General features: G+C 42.4%; 1 protein-coding gene across 2 annotated transcripts; it reads left to right on the top strand.

The window, feature by feature from the left end:
- Nucleotides 1-363: 363 nt before the first annotated feature.
- On the top strand, nt 364-12,146 carry LOC143484561 (interferon-induced protein 44-like). 2 transcript variants are annotated; one of them, XM_076983347.1, is made up of 8 exons: nt 364-485; nt 7,249-7,306; nt 9,221-9,254; nt 9,386-9,593; nt 9,796-9,948; nt 10,856-11,033; nt 11,330-11,430; nt 11,721-12,146. In XM_076983347.1, exons 1-8 carry the CDS (start codon nt 483-485, stop codon nt 11,892-11,894), a joined length of 909 nt encoding a protein of 302 aa, XP_076839462.1. In that variant the 5' UTR covers nt 364-482; the 3' UTR covers nt 11,895-12,146. The 2 variants fall into 2 exon arrangements, with proteins under 2 accessions (XP_076839462.1, XP_076839463.1); XM_076983348.1 differs by lacking the exon at nt 7,249-7,306 and having other exon boundaries at nt 372-485.
- Nucleotides 12,147-23,724: the final 11,578 nt, after the last annotated feature.

Genomic DNA, 23,724 nt, shown 5'->3' with positions numbered 1-23,724 from the left:
TCTGAAGTGAGGGGGACCAAGCTGTACAATATATATATATGCTTGTAGATGCTAGATTTTGGATGGGGTCAATATAAATCTGGAATCTGGAGGGGACATGTCCCCCCTGTCCCCAGTGCCATCTGCGCCCCTGATTATACCATGAATAAAGCCTATACAAATCAGTTCTGTGGCTGAACATATTTTGTTACTTAATTCTGATTGTCATACCATGGTTGAGCATTGCTGAACTAATTAGGAAAAGTCACAAACTTCTTGGGAAACTACAGTTTAGGATCCAATAACATTTTCTTTTACTTTTACTAGTGCAGTCAGGACATGATAAGTGAAAGTAAAACTGTTCATTCTCAGTATTTCCTGTGTCACATACACAGAGCTGGAGCACAATTTACAGTTGCAACAGTAACAACAGTCGGATTACAGTATCAACAGTCTGATTACAGTAACAAGCAGCTACGCAGTTTGATTTCTTTCCATAGTGCATGGTAAGTGAAAAACTTTTCTCAAAATATTGGTCAAATTCAAAATTATTCAGAATGACATGAATGCATCAGTTATTTAGTTATTAGTTTTAAATGCAGATTATGTTGTAATCTATATTTAAATAATTGGATTATATACTGTGTCTCAGACATATTGGTCTTGCAAGAGATTACATTGCATCTTGTTCAGTATTAGTGTGAATAGGCATCCTATCACTATAATCTGAGCTCAGCAGTATGGTCTGTGCTAACAGTTAAATTATGAAAATTAAGGGCTTAATGCATTTGAAATTATATTCATGTAATATAATACACTATATAATAGTACATCAACTATTTATACAAAATATTAACACTTTAACACTTGTATTCTTAAGTCTGAGAGGAAATTGAAAGTAAACGGAGCATCCTGTTTCGCTTGTGGTGGAAGAATGGCTTTCTGTCTTTGTTTCTACTTGTGACAGGCAAGGAGTGCACAAATAAAAGGAAGCGATCACAGAGCAGTCTCTGGGAAAAGGGAAGGTTTAATAGATAAAGTGCACAACACAAAACCTGTTATGTACACTGTACAAAGACAAGACATATATAGACAGACAAACAACCCTGAGGTGTCAGGGATCCTAATAGGCCCCACCCACCTGAGGGACAAACATAATGCAACAACAGGACAACAAACTACTGCCAATGCAGATGAAGGCAGTGGGCAGGGGGCCCCCATATTGTGATAGACAGCCACCCACCCACCAAAGGTGTCAAAAGTATTCACATTCATTACTTGGGCAGAAGTATAGATACTAGGGTTTAAAAATACTTCTGTAGAAGTTGAAGTATCATCTCAATCTTTTTACTCAAGTATAAAAGTAATGGTTTTTAAAACTACTAAAACTATAAAAGTAAAAAAAAGTAAAGTAAAATATAAAAATAAGCACTAATGACTATAATGTTATTTTAAAATGTTAATATAAAAAAATACGGATACTAGGCTAACTGTTTAAGCCGCATATATGCCCAATAAAATGAATGCATTTTACTACAATGCATATTTATTAAAAACATATCGTCACGGTGGTGAGGGAGGGGCAGTGAGGGAGTGGTGCACAACACAAAACATTTATTACCATGATGATAAATGCTTATGTAACTGCGTTGTGTTGGATGATAAACTCAGACATTTACCCGTTTCCAGACTCGGTTTATTGTGTCTGACAAAACCTCTCACAGGAGCCGTTGCCCATTGGGTGATACGGAGTCGTATGGGATTTTGCAACCCCTGCAACATCCAAAAGCTCAGCAATCAGTGCATTCTCAAAATTCGCACCCTGGTCAGAGTGAATTCGCTGCGGAAAACCATAAACACAGAAAAAGTTGTTCCACAACTGATGGGCGACAGACTTCGCTGATTGATTTGGACACACAAAAGCATGAGAGACTTTCGTAAAGTGATCAGTGACGACAAGCACGTCAACAGATTTGTTATTTGAGTCCTCAGCAGACCAGAAATCGATACAAACGAGTTCGAGAGTCTCTGTAGTGATGATGTTTTCCAGAGGAGCCCTGGCTTCCGGCTCAGGAGATTTGCTGAAGACACATCGTCTGGATTGTTTGACATAATCGGCAACATCTCGGTCAAGGCCATACCAGAAAAACCTCTGCCTGGCAAGATACAAAGTCCTCCGTCGACCCTGGTGGCCTGCGTCATCATGAACGCCCTTCAACACCCTGGCATACATGGAGCCTGGAACCACATACATAGAGCCTGGAACCACATAGTAGGACTTCCGCCCAGTGATCACATTCTTAGTAACCCGATACAGCACGCCCATCTTCAGAGTAAGCTTATGCTAGTGCTTCAATAGCCTCATGGTCTCCACAGACTGACCTACAAGTGGAATTAACCACTAACCCGTCACACTTAGGTGGGACATTTCGCTCAAGTTCTCAAGTCTGCCATGAACATCTTCATACTAAGCTACTCATGTCTGCTATGTCATTGCTGGAGCGTGACACAAAGTAATAGGGTATGGGACTGGTTTATGTTTATACATACCACAATCAAATCCACTCTATCTGTATGTCGCAATTTATCTGGACAGTTTTTTTTTAATAACAAGCCAGATTGAGACTAATCCAAAATGAAATAGGAGTAATGAGGCAATTTCTAAAACGTAAGGAGTAGACAGTACAGATAATTGAAACTCAACAAGACAACAACCACACACCCCAGTCAGTCGCAAGACCCTCATGCTCTAGTAGCTCCTAGAACTGCACCGAATGGTCAAGCCACTGGTGGCCAAACAAGCCTCCCCAAAAATCAGTGCGTGTGTGCAGGCTACCTCACCAGGGAGCAGCTATCCGCCTTCCGGACATACCTCTCGTCTCTGAGCTGACCCCTGCCCCTAGCATGGGGTGACCCTAGCGCCTGGGAAGACCTCCTCTCATGGGGAAGCTCATCGTAAGGTAGACTACTCCACCCAAACCAGGAGTGCTAGGGACCATGACCTGGTCTCCCCAAGCAAGAGGAGGGATCTCTGTCTTCAGCAGGAGCTCTTCAGACCGGAGCCTCTGTTACGTTCTATCCGCCCCTCCCTGACATGCCATGCCTCCGTGGTTCCTAGGTTCGGCCCCTTTTTGATTTTCTTAGTTGTTTGTTTTGGTTGTTATGTCCTCTGTTTTTTGCTCCGCCCCTAGTGATTAATGTTCAGCTGTTCTTAGGGTTTTCCTTGATTTTCCTTGTCTTACGTCCGACATATAGTCTATGGGATCAGCACAGTGGGCCGTTAGAATCTTATCATTCGGAGACGGAGAGTACGATAGGAACAACACTGCACCAGAAGCTAATGAGGCCTTTGTCTTAGAAAAACGCTGTCTAAGAAACCTAAAAAACCCCGTAATAGACCAAGCCTCCATTGGTCTAGTGGTTAACACTAGATCTGCCCATTCTAGCTCCATACCTCTCAACTGCGATCTCATGAAGAGCACTAAAATGTTCTTCGGAGTTTTTGGGCAAGTCAAATGCTGTATAGACAGACTACATTGCATAATAAAGAGCTCCAAGTCACCCTTCTCCCCACTAAATTCACAAGGGCAAGCCATCAAAGAAGACAACACAACAGGCTGGCCATTCGCATCCAATAACAATCCTGATTGGATTGAGTCTAAGTGATTCTTAAAACTCATCCGACGGGTTTTTACTGTCCAAAGAAACTATTTCCGAAGTAACAGTAGTCAAAACCGAACTACTTTGAACTCATTCCTGAAAAGGAGGACTTTAGTGATTCTCTTTCACTGTGTCCTAAAAAGGTAAATCTATCTGTAATGTCTGATGACTAGGGGACGGACACAGATGCAATACAGAGTGTGTTTTATTTTGGAATGAGGGCGTGACTGGTTGAATCGTGGCCACGCCGATTCACGCTACACGGGATCTATGCAGCATGTTTACCTTCCTCACTCACAGTACACAGAATACTGGGTGCTACAAAAACAGCAGGGCTAACATGGCAATGCTAAAACTAAATAGACTTAATACATGGATACTTAATTACATACACAAACACGACGTACACAACACATTAGAAATAACCTTAACCAAGTTGACTTAACACTACCGCTCACATAACTATAACATATAACCACGAAGAACAGGAGTAGATTGTAACGGTAACACTTTCACTACGAACGCAAATAAGAAAAGAACAAACAAACGTTCACAAACAAACATTCACGAAATAACCTTAAATACATTGAGACCAGCAACAATGACTAATCCAAGACTCAACCACACATAAGAAATGAACTTAAATCAACATACACAACCATTTACAAACGGGATACCAACTGAAGGGAAACCCGAAACAACAAATCTCAAACCTATCAAACAAAACAGAAACTAACTAAAGACTAAGAGGCACAGGAATGCGAACACCGCGGAGAAACACTAAACATAGAGACATTGCACAAGCATAGAAACTTGAAATACCTAGGGACTCAAGTACATTACAACCCAAACCTCAGAAACAACATGAAACACAAACTTGTAGACTTACAATGAAGAACTGAACCTGAGAAATATAAACCTAACTAATCAAGGAAAACCCTAAGAACAGCTGAACATTAATCACTAGGGGCGGAGCAAAGTACATAACAACCAAAACAAACAACTAAGAAAATCAAAAATGGGATGAACCTAGGAACCACGGAGGCCCCAACATATATGGGGAGCCCTCACTTCCCAACGGGGCTCTATATAGGTAGGTATATACTAGTAGTATGCAATTATGCTATGAGATACCTGCCACCACTAGGTGGAGCTCGCGGGCCAGTTCTGGGCAGGGCTCCCATAATCAGCAGTGAAATGCCACAGCTGTCTCTCTGCCCACTTAAGGGAGAGAGCTGTGGCAGTTCACAGCTGAATCGTTTGGTCCTCATGCCGTACGTCTCTCAGCCAGTTCTTCCTGTTGGTATTGTGTTGCGTTGTTGGTGTCTAGCCACCATTGTATTGTCTTCTTTCTTGCTCCCTTTACTCATTTGAGTACTTACTTCCTGCGTCGCACCCTGCCATATCAAAACATCAAGTTTTCCTCCCACTACTATATTCCTGTTCAGCTCTGCTTTTGTTTTGGGAAGGGTTTTCTGTTTGTTGTGGCGTTCGCCAACGATCCAGTCACTTCCCCCGGTGTCTTTTCTTTCCTTATTTAAGCATTGAGTATTTCCGCGTCTTTTCATTTTGTTTCCTTTTTTTCTCCCATATGTTTGCATTTGAGTTTATTTTTACTTCACAATTTATTCCATGTCTTTCCTGTTTATTAGCTGCGTTTCCTCCATGTGTTTGCTAGACTGAGTTTTCATTTACGCATTGTGTTTTCTGTACTCTTTGTGTTGGAGTTTTTCCCTTATTCCCTGTGTTTGCCTCTCTCGCATTTCAGCGATTACAGTTGTTACTCCTTGTGAGAGCCGGCACTTGGGTCCACACTTTCACTATAATTTCACTCAGTGGTTTCGTACTCTGTGACTCATCGCGTTACAAATACAACTTATTTCGAGCGTAGGCATACCTGTAATGTTGGGCGCAGGCAGACGAACAAGGCACAAGTCCACTGTTCCTTGCACACACATGTTACTTTATTGATTACACAAATAGCGCAGAAAGCGCACAAAGAACACATACATATAATCTTGTCAGACTCAAACAAAGACGAGCACGGGACACTGCGCGAGTGCACATTAAATAGACGAACCACATAATCCCCAAGTGTTGATGAGACGAGCCACAGGTGAGACTGATGAACACTCAGACACAACCGCACCCATGGAGATCCACAGACACAGACGACTAGATGTAGACAACGTAAACACATGCCCAAAAGGGAGGAGTCAGGGGCTGTAGCATGACAGACCTGACGGATTGACGGAAAGATTAAACAAGTCTCTGAAAACCATGGTCAGGAAATACGTGAATGAAACTGGATCGGATTGGGACACTTGGCTGCCTCTCTTGATGTTCACGTAAAGAGAGGTCCCGCAGGCATCGACAGGCTTTTCACCTTTCGAGCTCCTGTACGGGCGACAAGTGAGAGGCCCTTTGGGCATGCTGAAGGAGGCATGGGAAAGTGAGAACCCCCCTGAAAAATCAGACGTTCTAGCCCACATACTTTAAGATAAGGGATAAGTTAAGCTGCCTTAAGCAAATGATATGCGCAAACATGCAAAAAGCTCAAGCTTTGCAGAAAGGTTGGTATGAAAAATCAACCAGGGATAGAGACCTGAAAATTGGGCAGAAAAGAAAAGTGTTCATTTTGCTTCCTACTTCAGACACTGGATTGCTGGCAAAGTGGCAAGGTCTGTACACAATCCAGAGAAGGATGGGACTGACTATGTATGAACTTCTGATGCCTGACAGGAAGAAAAAACTACAGAGCTTCCGCATCAATATGCTACAACCGTGGAAAGAGACAACAGGGATGATAGAACAGCTGTGGATACATGTGGTGGAAGATGAAGACGATGAAAGAGAGCAATACTTCCCAACTGGCACAGAGAGAATAATGTCCACCGATCTAACATCTTACCAGGGAACAACAAGAGGAACTAATGAGCATAATTCCAGCTAATCTGTTCAAAGATGAGCCGGGGCAAATAAATGTGATTAATCATAATATCCGATTGACAAAATCTGATCCTATTAGGCAGACAAACTATAGAGTGCCTGCTTGACTGATCCCCGCCTTAAAAAAGGAAGTAGAGACAAGGAAGACACACACTTAAAAACACAGATCACAACAAGCAACAAATGTTACACATCAACAGAGAGGTGCTGCAGAACACACACACACACACACACACACACACACACACACACACACACACACACACACACACACACACTCTACAAAGCACAAACAACAAGAATGAATCACCTACAAGAATGAATCCATGAATGAAGAAACAAACACCTACAAGAATGAATCCAAACACACAAACACGCCCAAGGGGAGGAGTCAGGGACCTTACAGTGACAGTATATTACTGTATATGACATGTTGACTTATTGTATATTGTTGCACAATAAATATACAATATAGATTACAGAAAATAAACATGGTGATAAAAGACATTACATATGAGATCAACAGCTAAACTTTTTTTTTTATTTAAATTTGAGTATATATATATATATATATATATATATATATATATATATATATATATATATATATATATATGTTTCTTATTATGTTAATCTTTTGAACTGTACCTTGTACTGCAGGTAATGGACATAAGGAAATTATTTTTTAAACAAACTCCACCACCACCTCCACCTCTAGGTCAGTTTTGCAATAAATATGGTCCACGTGTAAACTGCACCTAGAACATACACTTATGACTGTACCTGAGTCTGTACATAATACACTTATGACTGTACCTGAGTCTGTACATAATACACTTATGAGTGTACCTGAGGTGTAGATATAAGCAGGTAAGACATTGAAATTTGTTGAATAATGTGAACATAACAGCTCTATAACTTTTTTATTAAGTAAACAAAACATTTGCATAAACAAAAATAAAGGTAATTTTAGAAAGCCTTTTTGTCATATCTTTAGGAATTCTAAGCAGCACAGAAGTACACTACCATTCAAAAGTTTGGGGTCACTTAGAAATGTTCTTATTTTTGAAAGAAAAGCAGTTTTTTTTTTTAATTTTATTTAGCTAACATTAAATGCATCAAAAATACACTCTATACATTATTAATTTGGTAAATGACTATTCTAGCTGTAAACATCTGGTTTTTAATGCAATATCTACATAGATGTATGGAGACCCATTTCCAACAACCATCACTCCAGTGTTCTAATGGTACATTGTGTTTGCTAACTCTGTAAGGAGGCTATTGGATATTTAGAAAACCCTTGAAAACCCTTGTGCAAGTAGGTTAGCACAGCTTAAAACAGTTTTGCTGATTAGAGAAGCTATAAAACTGACCTTCCTTTGAGTTAGTTGAGAATCTGGAGCATTACAATTGTTGGTTCGATTAAACTCACAAAATGGCCAGAAAAACACAACTTTCAATTGAAACTCGACAGTCTATTCTTGTTCTGAGAAATGAAGTCTATTCCATGCGAGACATTGCCAAGAAACTGAAGATTTCCTACAATGGTGTGTACTACTCCCTTCAGAGGAGAGCACAGACAGGCTCTAACCAGAGTAGAAGGAGAAGTGGAAGGCCCCGCTGCACAACTGAGTAAGAAGACAAGTACATTAGAGTCTCCAGTTTGAGAAATCGACGCCTTACAGACCCTCAACTGGCAGCTTCATTAAATAGTACCCGCAAAACGCCAATGTCAACGTCTACAGTGATGAGGCGACTCCAGGATGCTAGCCTTCAGGGCAGAGTGGCAAAGAAAAAGCCATATCTGGCTAATAAAAGAAAAAGATTAATATGGGCAAAAGAACACAGACATTGGACAGAGGAAGATTGGAAAAAAGTGTTATGGACAGATGAATCAAAGTTTGAGGTGTTTAGAGGTAATGTGATGGTCTGGGGTTGCTTTGGTGCTGGTAAAGTGGGAGATTTGAACAAGATAAAAGGGATTTTGAATAAGGAAGGCTATCACTCCATTTTGCAACACCATGCTATACCCTGTGGACAGCGCTTGATTGGAGCCAATTTCATCCTGCAACAGGACAATGACCCAAAGCACACCTCCAAATTATGCACAAACTATTTAGAGAAGAAGCAGGCAGCTGGTGTTTTATCGGTAATGGAGTGGCCAGCGCAGTCACCAGATCTCAACCCCATTGAGCTGTTGTGGGAGCAGCTTGATCGTATGGTACGAAAAAAGTGCCCATTAACCCAATCAAACTTGTGGGAGCGGCTTCTGGAAGCATGGGGTGAACTTTCTCCAGATTACCTCAGCAAATTAACAGCTAGAATGCCAAAGGTCTGCAATGCTGTAATTGCTGCTAAGGGAGCATTCTTTGACGAAAGCAAAGTTTAAAGTAGAAAATTATTTCAAATAAAAAAAAAACATTATTTCTACCATGTCAATGTCTGGACTATATTTCTATTCATTTTGCAAATCATTTGATAAATAAAAGTATGAGATTTCAGGGAAAACACAAAATTGTCTAGGTGACCCAAAACTTTTGAACGGTAGTGTATATTCTGAGTTCAGTTTCATCTTTCATTCATCAAAATTCATCATTTGATTTTCATGCTTTTCTTGCCCTCTTTACAGAATTTGATCAACCATGGAGGCCAGTGACTTGGAAGTATGATAACTGACTACAAAGACACACTATAACAAAGACTTTTTTGTTATATTTTGTTGTTATCGTATTGTGATTAATTAAATAATCCATACAAAGAAAGTAACTAATGCCCAGATGTACTTTCTACATAGCGATGAAAGGAACAAAGATCAGATGTTGGATAGACTGCAGAAATTCCAGCTCAGAACTACCAGTGTCAGTCAGTTGAGGATTCTGGTTCATGGCCCAGTTGGAGCAGGAAAGTCCAGCTTCATCACCTCTATTAATAATGCCCTACGAGGCTGTAACACTGCTGCTGCCCTGGCAAGTTCAATAAGTGGTTCAAGTTTTACTCTCAAGGTAAAGGAGTCTCCAGACTTCTAAGCATTCATAATTTTAGAATAGTAGCTATTAACCAGATGAAGTTATTGATCACTTGTCACTTTTTCAGACACCAAAATGTCTGAATTATGATTATATTATATTATTATATATATTATAAAAGGTTCTGACGAATTCAGAGTCTTTAATATTGATACATGTTTCTCTGTGATGTTTCCAGTACAAAACATACAGGTTTAAGAAAGATCTACCTGGATCCTACTATCCATTTGTGTTCAATGACATCATGGGCCTGGAGTCAGATCATTTACAAGGAGTCCACAGTGCTGATATAATCAGTATACTGCAGGGTCACATTAAGGAGGACTACACCGTAAGTACATTATTAATACTGGAGAACAGAGTACTGGTTCTTTGTGAAACTGTGCAGAAGGAGTATTTGTGCTACATAGTACAAACTTGTCACAGTACAGCCCCTGATTCCCTCCCTCAGATGTGTGTGCAAGGATGTTCATCTTTGTCAAGCGTTTCATCTGTTCTTATGATGTGCTACACTTACGTAGCTTGTCTCACATCTTTGTCTGTTTTGTCTGGCTCTACGTATCAGTGTTTGATGTTCATTTGTTTGTTAAATTCATTACATTTACGGCATTTAGCCGTCATTAAAGACGAGCGTATAACCATGCTCTCACTTCAGCAATCTGCTTCGTCCTCGTGTTAGAATTTTATTAAGAACCTGGTTGCTATGAATCAAATCTAAAAGCTAATTTGGTCACATATTGTACGTTTTTGCAATTTGAATGAATGATTGATGTCACGGTACAGCCCCTGACCCCTCCCCTTTGGGCGTGTGTTTATGTCGTCTACGTCTAGACATCTGCGTCTGTGGATCTTCGTGGGTGTGGTTGTGTCCGAATGTGTTAATTCGTCTCACCTGTGGCTCGTCTCGTGATCACGCGGGGCTTATGTGGTTTGTCTATTTAATGTGCGTTCGCGCAGTTTCCTGTGCTCGTCTTTGTTAGTCATTTATGTGAGTCATACTTCACGTTACATGTGTGAATGTTATACGTGTGCTGTCTGCGCTTCTTTGTTTTTGGCAATAAACGTGACATTCGCGTGTGCAAGATTGGACTTGTGCCTCGTCCTTCTCCCCATGCCCAGCATCACAATTGAAGGAAGGAAGTTATACAGAACCTTTCAAGATACCCGGGGTCGCTTTACAATGAACACACTAAGCTGGATTTGAATTTTTGTTTTTTTTACCCACACTTCACTCTCAGTTCAATCCTGTTAGCCCACTCGCTAAAGAGAAGAATAAGGAATATTACAACATCAGCCCCAGCTTGAATGACAAAGTTCACTGTCTGGTGAGTGTTCTCCGAGCAGACAACATCTCCCTCATCTCTGACAAAGTCATCAAGAAACTGCAAACTGTTCGTGAGAAAGCAACAGACATGGGTGAGTCACTCAAATCTACAAATACTGTAGCTAACTGCTGATTGATCACTTTTACTGTTACTATGTGAAGAGTAGATAAGATGTGCAAGTAATCATAGTAAACATGCTAGTATGAATATAGGGTATTCATAAGCTGTAACTAGTGGCTGACTGTTTTTACAATGAGTACTATGATTTATTTTATTACTACCACCTGGCTTTTCTTTACGGAATGAGGAACATTCTCATATTTTAATGATGAGAACGGAGCCCTGTGTAAGACACACTAAAGCTTTGCATGCCATACTGTGTGACAGGAATCCCACAAGTTATCGTCATGTCGATGGTGGATAGTGTGTGTCCCATAGTTCAAAGGGACCTGACCAAGGTTTACCACAGCAAGAAAATCAAAGAGAAAGTGAGTAGAATAGAAATACTCTTCCCACAGAATGCCAGCTTCCAGCATCTATTTCTGGTCATATCTCCCATAGTTCACAATATCCACTAACAGGTCAACATGTGCTTAACCTGGGGGACACAATCGCTGAATCTTCTTGAGCTGCGGCATCATTTGAGCTGTAGCAGCTTTACTCTGACATCCATCAATACTCCACCTGACCCCTTCTGAAATATGACGCCAAATAAGTTTGATAGTGAAATCATAGTGAAATTTGTATAATGAACAAAGTTCTGTTGTGTTTTTTTTAGATGCAAGAGTGTAGTTACAGACTGGGGATCCCAATGAACTGTATCTTCCCTGTGCAGAACTACCATGAGCAGATTACCAACAACACGGACATGGATGTTTTGCTTCTGATGGCTTTAAGAAATATCATTGACTTTGCCAATGACTATGTGGAAGACCAGGCTTACACTGAATAACTATTATCCATGCGAATTTTGCTTATTTAGTTAGTTTAGTTATGGATGAAAGCATATCTATGCAAAATAGCTTCAGAAATGTATGCATGCTGTTAGCTTTATCTGAAAACATTAATACACCATTTCACTAATGATTGTGCAATACATTGTTTGAATTTGCTTTGTATCCTTTCATACTTAATGTTGGACTTTTACATTAAGGAGATATGAAACATGCAAAACATGAAAATTAAACTTTAGACTGAAAACTAACATTAAGTTGTTCTAGAAACCTTTTCTAGAAACTTTCTCTAAATTTGCTCTGTGGAGTGCCATACAGTGAGTTTTGCTGTGGTCTTCTCTCTCAGTTATGACACTCTGCAGACCCAATGAATAACCAAGATGAATCCCATGAATAATACTCATGTAGACATGTTTTGTTTTGTTTTTTTTTTTTTTCCTAGGGTTTAGGTTAGGGTTAGAATGGCTTCACTGCTGCTGTCATTGCGTTCATACTATACATCTCTTTAACTGACTTATTGTTACGACCCGGCCTAGGCTACCAGATCGTAACAGGAAAAAGACGGAGAAATAATTTTAAATAAAGAAAAATGTTTATTCGTGGCGGGACAATACAGACTTCAGGAGTTGATATGGCCAAAGAAAAATAACAACTTCGAAACACAAAACAGAATGGCTAACTTCCTATTTATCAGAAAAAAAAGAAAATATACAAAAACCTACCCTAACTCCCTAGCTGTAAACAGAGGACAAAATGGAACAGAAATAGCCTCAACTCCCTACGTCCCAACCACTGGTCTTCAAAACCAATAAGGTGAAGGTGAATATTTATATATACAGGCTATGTACAAGAGGCTATATACAAGGGATATGTACAACAGGCGACCAAACTGACATAAAGGGGAAAACCGTAATCGTAGTCTAAAGGAGTAGCGTAAGGTCAGAACCAGTACAGCCATTGCCACAAAACAACATTACAGATGTCTGGGTCCAAGCTCCCATTGAGTAAACGAGAGGCTACAGTAGCAAAGAGAAACCTTAGTTTCTTAGGTTCTTAGGTGTAAGCGCCGCGCCTACAACTTGCAAGACACAATTCCTCAGAAGAGACAGCAAACAAGGTACACAGAATAAAATCAGTAATAATCAACATAATTCTATTATGTCAGAGATGTTATCATGTGAATCGTTAACAGCATTGTGCTCCATCCCAGGATGAGCAAGAGCATAGGGTTCATGGTGGGTGACCTTTGACCTTTCTTGACAGCTGTTGTGCTTGGAGTGCGGGTCACGCCCAATCTACACTCCTTCCACTCAACTGAGGCACCCCGAACACCCTCCTTTCACCCTATAGGAGCTGGGATGTAACCTACTCCGTGCACTCTGCCTCTGTGCTCACCAACTCTTCCTAAAACCCTTCACGACCACCCAGTCCCCTGGTTTCAGGTTGTGCTGCAGACCTTCCCATGGCTTAGGCAAGGCCTCTTAAGGTGGAAACATACTTGCTGTTTGCCCATGCGTTCGCGTACACAACCGGCTGCGTTGTGAACGTTACTGAGAACATACTAGCCTATGTGCAACGCGTGAAACTGGAGGCGTCCACTAGAGGGCAGAACGTAGAAAGGGCTTCGGTATTTTAACGATGCAAACATGGCAACACTCGAGGAGATTAGCCTTTGGGTAATTTTACGGTCACGGCAGAAAAAACGACGACAGTGATCCCTTCGTAGGTGGTATGTAAGGCCGTTAAATCAAAGACGTTGTGAGAATGGCGAGTTTGTGTCGTTGCATATCGTTGTGTCCATTTTGATGCTGGTTAGCGGCTACACTGCCCCTAGCGGTTTTGTGTGTATTGCACCTCGCGTACGCGTCGCGTTAACTTTTGGAGGACGTGCAAGACCTACGCGCCAAACCGACACAGGATACGCGAAGCAGCCATGATGCGTACGCGAACGCGTAGTTAACAGCAAGTATGTTTCCAGCTTTACACTGACCTGTGAACTAGTGACAAGACAGAAGACAGGTTTGTACAATAACAACATGCATTTGGCGGCCTGCCAATTTTTTTTGCAGTAACACCCCCTCCCTCTGCACTGCTCCCGCCCGCTCTGACAGTTCAGAGGCGTCTGATGTCGACAAGAGCTTGCTTATCTCTGCTGTGGGAAACATCAGCGTTATCAGTGTTCAAATGTTTTATTATGTCTCTTCACATGGCAAATCACATGGCAAATCATATTTCTTTTGCAAAAATTCAGTAGCAGGTTTAATCACTTTATCTATGTGTCATCTACATGCAGGCAAAGCATTTCTTCATTGCAAAGCATTTTATCATTATCAACAGTATCAGCATGCGTTAGCGAAAGCATTTCTTCATTGCAAAGCACGGGAACAGTTTGTCTTACCTGACCCTTCCGGATCATCAGCAGTCGACCCCTCCGACTGTCAGTCCCCACCTTGACTTTGCCAAACTTGCTTCTCGCGTTTATCCTTCTTCTGCCCCTTCCAGTCTTTTCTTCCGTTACCTTTTCCATCGCCCGTCATCATTTGAACCATGGCTAGGTCAAATCAAATCAAATCAAAGTTTATTTGTATAGCGCTTTTTACAACACATGTTGTCACAAAGCGCTTTACAGGATTTAAAAGGTTAACAATACTATGGGTCCAGAACCCTAAAGAGCAAGCCAAAGGCGACAGTGGCGAGGAAAAACTCCCTATGATGGTGGGGAATAGGAAGAAACCTCGGGAGAACCAAGACTCACCCATCCTCCATTGGGCGGCCCGTTAACACACAAATTACACAAAATACAGACAAATACACAAGTCACACACAAATCACACAATCAGACTAAGTAAAGGTAAAAATGAAAGTTCTGGGTTTTGATATTGTCACTGTAAATGTCTGTTGATGAACGCCAGGCTTTCATTTCGTGTCGGAGCAATGATGCTGGTATTGTAGGCTCCGACTGCAATGTTACTCTCCAGGTGAATCTCGGAGAAAAGATAGATGTAGTAAATATGTAACAGATTAATCAAAGGCCAAACTAAACAGATAAATCTTTAATCGAGTTTTAAACATTGAGACTGTGTCTGAGTCCCGAATAGAGACAGGAAGATTATTCCACAATTGTGGAGCTTTAAAAGAAAAGGCTCTTCCACCTGCTGTGATCTTTTTGATCCTAGGAACAGTTAATAACCCAGCATCCTGCGAGCGAAGTGAACGCGCTCGGTTATATTGTTCAATAAGTTAACTAAGATAGTCTGGAGCTAAGCCATGCAGCGTTTTATATGTTAATAAAAGTATTTTATAGTCAATACGGAATCTAATTGGCAGCCAGTGTAATGACGATAGTACGGGACTAATGTGATCAAACTTTTTAGTTTTTGTTAAAACTTGTGCTGCTGCGTTCTGAAACAGCTGGAGTTTGTTTATTTGTTTAGGTATGTTTGATGCCTTTCTTTTTCTTGCTTCGGTGTCCTCTGGTTACTGAGGTGTATTTTCTTCTTTAGCAATGCTGTGATGATGAATGAAGAAGTCTCCGCCGACACTGTCTTAGTTGTCAATAATAAGTTTATTATAAAAAAGAACAGCATCAAATCAAGCACCTAGGTCTTGCTTGAGAGAGGTCTCGGGCCAATTGTGAATCTCCTCTCTCGAACACTGCATGTCCACTCATATTTATACACAAGTTAAACAAAGAAGTCGTAGAGTCCCTCACATCTGTAAACCATCATATATATTGATAAAGGAAGGCGAGTAGGGTGAGAAGGGCCTCAATACTTAGTCTAAACAGAGACAGGAAAAGGGCCCACCAGACCTTTGACCCTTGGACTAGGGCCCCTTTTCACCTAAACCAAACCCATATGTAAACCACATTTCTTCAACCTCTTTGTCCTGCTCAACTCACCATAAGCAAGAAGAGAAATAAATTTTAGACCAGTTAGTTTAAACTTAAACACTACATAATGTATTACATAGGCACAGACACTACATTACTCACCCTTTTCAGCTGGTTTTCTGCATGTGTCCACTTTGTGTTGGTCAGCCGTCTGTTTTCAGCTGGCCAGTCCATCCGGATCTTTGCCACGTCAATTCCCAGCTTCAGGCACAGAAGACGTCGCAACTCATGTGATGTCGATCTGAACTCACGGCAAAACACCTCCAGTTCATCCGCAAACCTACAACCCCCCACGTCCTTGGGGTGTCTGAATTGCTTTATGTTTTCCTGTAAGTCCGTTAAAGTCCATGTTCTCATAACCAGCATAGGCTCATCCTGCCCCTCCACCCCCACCATAAGGCACATCACCTGATCATTGGTTGTTGCCGGAACCTCTGGAGGCGGGGGCAGGGATGATTCGCTGTCGCAGACCATCAGTTCTCGACTTGCAGGGTATCTGCACATTTTTAAATCTCAAATTCAATGACTTTTAAGACCTTTTTAATACCTCACACAAGAAAAAATAATACTATTACTGGGGAAACAGGTGTGTTCCACATTGTTGACGGGGGGGGGGGGGGGGGGGTGGGGGGTGGTGGCGAACGATAATTGTTGACCGGGGGGGGGGGGGGGGGTTGGCGAACGAATATTGTTGACGTTGTTGAGGCCGTATACTCCAACGCTAGGAATCTAGTACTAGGACCCTGGAGCGGTTATTTTCTGCATGGTCCTAGCGCTAGATTCGGCAAAGTTCACATCGCGCCAGAACAACTGAACAACACACACTTATAATAATTTAATGCCTCCCCTCATAAAATTCCAGACATTTTAAGACATTTTAGGCCTTGAATATGGAAAACTAAATTTAAGACATTTTAAGACTTTTTAAGGACCCGCGGGTACCCTGACTTGGTCCGTCTGTCGCATCCTGCACGTCACGTAATCTCGTGTGCGACATCACTGAGCTGACCGGGCGCTTAGTAGGAGGAAGAGGAGGAGGTGGAGGAGGAGGAAGAGGAGGAGGTTTCGCTGGTGTTGGGGTTGCATCGTTGGAGGGAGGAGGTGGGGCTGTCGGGACAGGTCGGGGTCGCCTGGGACGTCCGTCCAGGTCTGGATCTGCAACAGATTTGACAGACTTGAGATTTTGAAACTCGTGTTGAATCTCATATTTGGTGTTGAATACTTATATTCCTGCCTTTTTGCCTCCCTCTCCCACATGTCAAATGCTTCCCAGTTGACTTTTTACCCATTAAATTGTTCTCTTATCAAATTTCGTTTCAATGCTGCCACCCTGTCCATGTTAAAATTCCCTTCCCCTGGAAAAATCACACTTTGAAACCCATACTTGAAATTGACTCAAACTCTCAGACCCATAGCGTTCTTTCATGTATTTTATTCTAGGATAGTCACGCTGTGCCTTACCGGCTTCACCGTCAGTATGACGTAACACTCATCTACTGCTTCTGAGGAGAGAGACAACTACTCACCCACGCTCTCTTGTACAACAAACACTCACACAGAACGCGACCTTCACTCTCACTGGTTTTTTGCGAACTGTGTGCTCGTCAACCCACAGTTATGCGCGGCCACCTGGTGCTCGACTCCCAGCCGAGGGTGAAATTCCCAATCACTCAGTTACCCTGCCTGGTAACCACCAGGAAAACACCGGTGCTGAGGAGGCAGACACCTGCAAGTCCCGCTCAACGTAATTTGTCGTTGGCTGGATGAACGCTTAGATCTCCCCCTCAGGTGTGCTGTCCTCAGTCGCGGAGTCCCATCTGGGGTGCCAAAACGTGGTTGAAATTCTGTAACCCTTAAATGGTAAGCACAATAAAAGTTAGAAGCAGTTGGGTAAGATAATAGAGTAAAATTTATTTATTAAGCAAGTATGAATTTATTAAGCAAGTATGGATTAATTAAGCAAGCATGGATTAGTTTCAGAGACCCCTGTTACAAACGCACAAGGCGTCTGCCACAGAGAGCCCATTCCCCTCTCAAAACTCTCTCTTTTATAATTTAATCATAAGCACACACGGTGTTCACGAAGTGAACATGAGGTGATTAACAGAATATGATCGGTATAACAGATTAACAGAATATGATCCACGCTCAGCATCCTCGTGATGGCATGATGGACTAAGTGTCGCCGTGGCTCCTTCCAAGTTGAGATTGGGGGGGACTGGCCGGTGCCTCCAGCGAGGTCAGTTTAGAAACATCAGAGGAACATCAGATTAGGAATGAGCCGATGCCATCCAGAGAGAAGACACTACACTTCTGAGGCCTACTGAAGTCACGAGGATGGCGTCAGTGCCATGATTAACACACATATATGCAAAGAGCCTTAACATATACATCTAATGTGTTTGTTGTGAGATTTACCTTTGTGTCCCAGTTGGGCTACCGTAGGAGCGTTGGGAGAGCGGGAGGACAGCGCGGGGGTGGGGACCATTAGATGAATGCACCTGACATGTACGCACCTGCTGTTCGACAATAAACCAGTTTAAGTCCAGTTACACTGCGTCTCAGTGTCCCATCACATGACTAAGTTTGGACCTCCGGAGCAGTTTGACTTCACACAGCCAGCGGAGTGGCCAATATGGCGGCAGAGATTCTCTCGTTTCCGAGTCGCTTCAAAACTCGATAAAGAGAGTGGGGAAGTGCAGGTAAACTCGCTCCTTTATTCAATGGGGAGAGATGCTGAACCAATATATGGCTCATTTGTGTTTCCGGCGGCTACTGAGGCCAGACCAAATCCTCAGTTTGACTTTGATATCGTGGTGAGGAAGTTTGATGAACATTTTGTCCCTAAGAAGAACGTTATACACGAGCATGCCTGTTTTCACAGAAGAGGCCAAAGGGCCAGTGAGACAGTCAAAGCTTTTGTGCGGAGTCTGTATGAGCTTGCACAGCACTGTGAGTTTGGCGGCAGCAAAGACGAACAGATCCGGGACCGAATAGTTATTGGACTAATCGATAAAGAGGTCTCACAAAAACTACAGCTGGAGGCGGATCTAACACTGGAGAGAGCAGTACAATTAGCGTGCCAGAGCGAACAAGTTAAACAACAGAGTGCAGAGCGAGTGGAAAGTACCGTGAACGAGGTGAAAAATCGACATTACAACAGCACTAGGCGGAGCTACAACAAACCACACCAGGTACAAGAACACAAACATGGGCAAAATAAACAAAGGTGTCAAAGATGTAACAGGGAGCATGATAAAAGAGAGAGCTGCCCAGCCCGAAATAAAAGGTGCAGAAAATGCAACAAGATGGGACATTTTGAAGTTGCATGTAAAACTAAAATACTAAAAGAAGTCAGGTCTGAGACTGTAACGGTTTAGATGAGGATTCATTTTTCATAGGAGAGCTTTTCCTGGGAGCTGCAACTACATCAAATCCAACAGTCATTTAGGAGTCAAGCTCAGATCCAGATTGGGACATCAAGCTACTCATGAATGGCAGTCTGGTTGATTTTAAAATTGATACTGGAGCTGATACAACTGTTATGAAGGAAACAACTTTCATGAAGCTACGGCAGAGACCTAAACTGACCCAGCCCAGGCAAACAGAATTAACAGATGACGCAGTGCCATACAGTGTGAGCACACCATGCAGGGTCCCATTTCCACTCCTCCCAAAGGTAGAAAAAGAAATAAAGCGCATGCTCAACCTCGGTATTATAGAAGAAGTTACCAGGGCAACAGACTGGTGTGCCCCAATAGTGGTTACACCAAAGCGCAATAAAGATGAGATCAGAGTGTGCGTGGATCTAAAACGCCTGAATAAGGGTGTCAAATGTGAACAATACATCCTGCCCACATTGGAAGATATAGCTCCTAAGTTAGCCGGGGCTAAAGTGTTCTCCACCTTGGATGTGTCCAGCGGGTTCTGGCAAGTTCCACTGGACTCCAGCTGCCAGAAACTGACCACATTCATAACTCCGATGGGCAGGTTTTGCTTTAAGCACCTGCCATTTGGCATTACATCAGCACCCGAGATCTTCCAGCGGTTGATGAGCACGTTACTCAAAGACTTAGATGGGACTGTGATGGACGATATACTTGTGTTTGGATCAAACAAAGAGGAGCACGATCGTCGCTTGGATGCAGTTCTACGGACAATAAAAGCATCAGGCCTCAAGCTCAACAGGGCCAAGTGCCACTTCAGAAAGGGGGAACTACGGTTCTTCGGGCACATCATCATAGCGGACGGTGTGAAACCAGATGACAACAAAGTGCAGGCGATCGCTAAAATGCCCAGCCCCACAAATGTGGAACAACTCAGGCAAGTACTTGGTCTAATAAACTATGTGGGTAAATTTCTGCCAGGCCTGTCCACCATGCTGCACCCACTCACCAATCTACTCAGAAAAGAGACTGCATGGGTGTGGGGTGAGTCTCAGGAGCAGGCATTCACCAAAACAAAAACAATGCTCGCATCAGCACCAGCACTTTGTTATTATGATGCGGGCCGACCAACAGTTGTCAGTGCAGACGCCAACAGTTATGGCCTGGGTGCTGTACTGTTACAGGACCATGACGGGGAGTTACGGCCCATTGCCTTCTGTCCATGCACACTCACTGATGCGGAGAAGAGATATTCGCAGATTGAAAAGGAGTGTCTGGCATCTGTTTGGGCCTGTGAATGTTTTGCCCACTACATTCAAGGGATGGGCCACGTACGTCTACAAACCGATCATAAGCCATTAGTTCCTTTTATCAACTCATATGACCTTGACAAAACACTGAGGTGTCAGAGACTGCTAATGCGCCTGATGTGATTTAATGTTGCAGAACATGTTCCGGGGGAACAGTGGTGGCAGACACACTCAAGATACCCGCTGCAAGAAAACTGCCAGTCTGACAGTGAGAGCCAAGTCAAGATTTATGTAAACAATGTAGTTGCCAGTAAGCCTATAAAGTCACAGAAGTTGGAGGAAATCCGCAGTGCCACCCAGACGGACACAGACCTTCAAAAGGTAATCACTTTCATTCAAAAGGTTTGGCCTCGTAGAATGCCAAAGTGTTCACCGCTGCAAGACTTCTATGCAGCCTGAAGCCATCTTTCAGAGTCAGAGGGTCTTGTGCTCTACCACGATCGCATCGTAATCCCCACAGCTCTCAGCAACTACATGAAGGTCACCAAGGACTGACTAAAAGTCAAGAGCGAGCTAAATTAACTATGTGGTGGCCCAATATTGGACTTCAAATTACAAAGTAAGATCATGCAACTTTTGCAGAGAGCACAAACCCACACAGAGACGTGAACCGCTATTGCCTACACCCTTGCCCAGTGGCCCCTGGCAGAGGATTGCAGCTGACCTGTGTGAGTTGGAGGGTAAGAACTTCCTTGTAGTCGTTGATTATTTTTCAAGAGACATTGAAATTGCTTTCCTCACTACCACTACAAGCAGGCAGGTCATCAACAAGCTTAAAAACATGTTTGTGAGATGGGGAATTCCGCTGGAATTAGTCAGCGACAACGGAACACAGTTCACATCATCAGAGTTCAAAGACTTTAAACAGAACTATGGATTCACCCACATAACATCGAGTCCTCATTATCCACAGTGAAACGGGGCCGCTGAAAGAGCTTTCCAAACAACCAAGTACATGCTTAAACAGCCTGACCCCTGCTTAGCGTTAATGAGCTACCGCTCTACACCAATCACAGCAAACGGGGCGAGTCCAGTTCAGCTTATGACAGGACGCCAAATACGCACCACTGTCCCAGCTTTGGAAAAGACATTGTTGCCCTGTCCAGCCAATCAGGACATGGTGTATCAAAAGGATGCTGCAGTTAAAGACTCTTATAAATTCATCTACAACCGAAGACATTCAGCTTGTCCACTTCCTGAACTGCAACCAGGTCAGAAGGTTAAAGTGAAGCATGATGGAGACCAAGGATGGACGACGCCAGCCAAAGTCATCAGTAAGACCAGAGAGCCAAGATCCTACTGGGTGGAGATGGCCAACGGGAATGTGACCCGACGAAACAGACGACACCTTCAGGCGGTCCCAGGGACAGCTGATACAGATGAGCAACACATGGTTCCAGCTACACCACAGCAGGACTGTACAACTACAGAAGAGGTGACTCCCCAGGAACCACCAGCAAGGCAGCCATCTCCAGACCCTGTTCCAGGCTCTCCCCTTGGGTCAACAACACCTGTGAGAGTGACTTCAAGAGGGAGGGAGATAAACGTGCCACTTAGATTTAGAGACTAGAGACTCATATTTAAAGGGCAGAATAATCCATTGGGAGGTCCGAGGACAGTTTACAAGGTAATGTCCTGTATTCTGAAAACACTGTTCCTGTATGTTCATAATACAAATAGAGAGAGAGAAGAAAAAAAAAATTTCAAGAAAAAAGAAAGAGTTTCAAGCTCCTGTATTGATGTTAAAGTAAATGTTTAATGTTATGGGTTCAAATCATAACAAAAGGGTTACTTTAGTTATGTTCTGATAAAGGCACCGAGGAGGATTTTTTAAAAACTTTGTTTGTGCCTTGCTAGCTTTATTTTATTCAAAAAAAAAAAAAAAAAGAGGGGAGATGTGAGATTTACCTTTGTGTCCCAGTTGGGCTACCGTAGGAGCGTTGGGAGAGCGGGAGGACAGCGCGGGGGTGGGGACCATTAGATGAATGCACCTGACATGTACGCACCTGCTGTTCGACAATAAACCAGTTTAAGTCCAGTTATACTGCGTCTCAGTGTCCCATCACATGGCAGTGTTTAATATATACTAAGAAAGCCTGGCAAAAAGGGAAATCATAAAATTTCCATCACATTTCCCTCCTTTTTGTCCTTTATGGACAAATTACATCAACTACAGATCACTCCATTGCAGGCTTTTGATTGTAGTGTCACTTACAGGAAGTCCATGGATGGCCAAACAAATTACATCATTACAACACTGTTTGAAAGATTAGTTACTTATTTAACTGAATCAACATCAGAGAAATCATAAGAATCAACATTAGAACATTTTTGGAAATTAAGTATCATTGAACCCACTGATCCAACTTAAACTGTGTTTTAAAACGACATGGAATCTGTATCTTGTAAGAGTTGTCACTGTAACGGCAGGGGCGTCATTAAGGAAGAAGCAGTAGGCGAGGGTGGCAGTGGAACATCTTTACTCTCATAGTGAAGATGAGAATAGACTCACACACTGAATTACAGCCTCTTAGTGTGCAAACAAAGATGCAAAGTACTCAAACGAATTTGAAGCAGTGTAGAAATTGTACAATGTCTCTCTCTCTTTTTCTGTCTCTCAATTCAAAGCGTGTAAATGCAAAAGTCCAGGCAACCGCATGTCACTTAGCAAGGCTCAGTATGCACCCCTGACAGACTGCACCTCTGGGTTTAAATGCTGAGGAACATCGGTGAGACAAAACAAGCTGCAGGTGTGTGGGGTGTGTCAATAGGTGATAGACTGTGAATGAGGTAACAGCCATTGTCACAAAACAACATTACAGATGTCTGGATCCAAGCTCCCATTGAGTAAACGAGAGGCTACAAAAGCAAAGAGAAACATTCTCAATGTTCTAGAATACCTATTTTGGGAGTATTCTTGGTATTTTGGGCTATTGATATTGACGTCAGGATGTCACATGTGCTTACCTATTATTAAAAGTGAAAGTAAAACTGTTAATTCTCCATGTTTTCTTTGTTACGTACTTATGCAGAGGTGGTGCATCAATCAAATTTGATTTCAGGATTTAATGAGTTTAACTCTGATTTCTTACATCAGTCAAAACAATGAGGTAAAAGCTACTGTCAAATAATGTCAGTAAAATGTGGTTTTACAATATTTGTAACTGCGTCTCAACTTCCTGCACAACCAAGGCCAAAACAATAAATATAACCCATTAAAAAATAGGTTGAGAGATCTAAG

This window comes from Brachyhypopomus gauderio, chromosome 20, assembly GCF_052324685.1.
Source record: "Brachyhypopomus gauderio isolate BG-103 chromosome 20, BGAUD_0.2, whole genome shotgun sequence".
Taxonomy (NCBI): Eukaryota; Metazoa; Chordata; class Actinopteri; order Gymnotiformes; family Hypopomidae; genus Brachyhypopomus; species Brachyhypopomus gauderio.
Note: the sequence above shows the minus strand (reverse complement) of the source record. Positions and strands in the feature narration are given on the sequence as shown.